The 982-nt window shown below is 37.6% G+C and overlaps 1 protein-coding gene across 1 annotated transcript; it reads left to right on the top strand.

Annotated features, from left to right (window-relative positions):
* Window positions 1–6: 6 nt before the first annotated feature.
* Window positions 7–702, top strand: LOC109222344 (inosine-5'-monophosphate dehydrogenase-like). The gene is made up of 2 exons (XM_019386714.1): window positions 7–274; window positions 471–702. Exons 1-2 carry the CDS (start codon window positions 47–49, stop codon window positions 540–542), a joined length of 300 nt encoding a protein of 99 aa, XP_019242259.1. The 5' UTR covers window positions 7–46; the 3' UTR covers window positions 543–702.
* Window positions 703–982: the final 280 nt, after the last annotated feature.

Below are 982 nucleotides of genomic sequence, written 5' to 3'. Positions count from 1 at the left end.
TTTTGGGCAAGGATAGAATGGTCTGCGTGTGAAAAAATATCGAGGTATGGGATCCCTGGAAGCAATGACAAAAGGGAGTGATGCAAGATACTTGGGTGATACTGCTAAACTAAAGATTGCTCAGGGAGTTGTCGGTTCAGTTGCTGATAAAGGTTCTATTCTGAAGTTCATTCCCTATACAATGCAAGCTGTAAAGCAAGGATTCCAGGATCTAGGTGCTTCCTCCTTGCAATCTGCTCATCATCTTTTAAAATCAGGCAAATTGAGGCTAGAGGTTTGTCTCTTGTTTTTTGTTGTATCTTCTTACTCAACTATTATTATTGTTGCATGTTTGGGTTTTTTTCCGGGTGTTTGGAAAAAACAAAATGAAATGGCAGAATCATCTTACCTCATAGTTCATGGGGATCTATTTTTTTTTTGATTGTTAGTTCATGGGAATCTAACTTTAACTCTCTTTTCTGGTTCTCCAGGTCCGAACAGGAGCCGCACAAGTTGAAGGAGGGGTTCATGGTCTCGTCGGTTATGAGAAGAGATACTTCTGATTTAACTTTATTGGAGAGTAATGTAAGCAGTTACGCTTGATCCACAAGTTTCTTGTTGTTAAACTTTACAAAACCTTAGCTGTCGTTGGCAGTGTAGTCAAATTTTGGGAATGTATGCTCCAAGTTTCTCGCTCTATTTATCAGCAACTATTACCATATATATCGAAAAGTGTGCTGCAAAATCAACCTCTTGCCAGTACAATGTGCAAAATGGCAAATCAGAATTGCATGAAACTTCTAACTGTCAATATAATATAACTCCATAAGATGAATTTGGAAAAGCTTCTTCCTTTTCATAATTAGTTTTAATAGTAAAACTTTATTGACCAAAGTACGAGAAAATATTGGTAGCCATAGGGTGATGTGGGTGGCACATAGTGAATCTCCAATTAACTTGTATTCCTAGTGAACCCGTTTTATAGTTTAGGCTTCTCTGGTAT

Source organism: Nicotiana attenuata, unplaced genomic scaffold (genome assembly GCF_001879085.1).
Source record: "Nicotiana attenuata strain UT unplaced genomic scaffold, NIATTr2, whole genome shotgun sequence".
Lineage (NCBI taxonomy): Eukaryota > Viridiplantae > Streptophyta > Magnoliopsida > Solanales > Solanaceae > Nicotiana > Nicotiana attenuata.
Note: the sequence above shows the minus strand (reverse complement) of the source record. Positions and strands in the feature narration are given on the sequence as shown.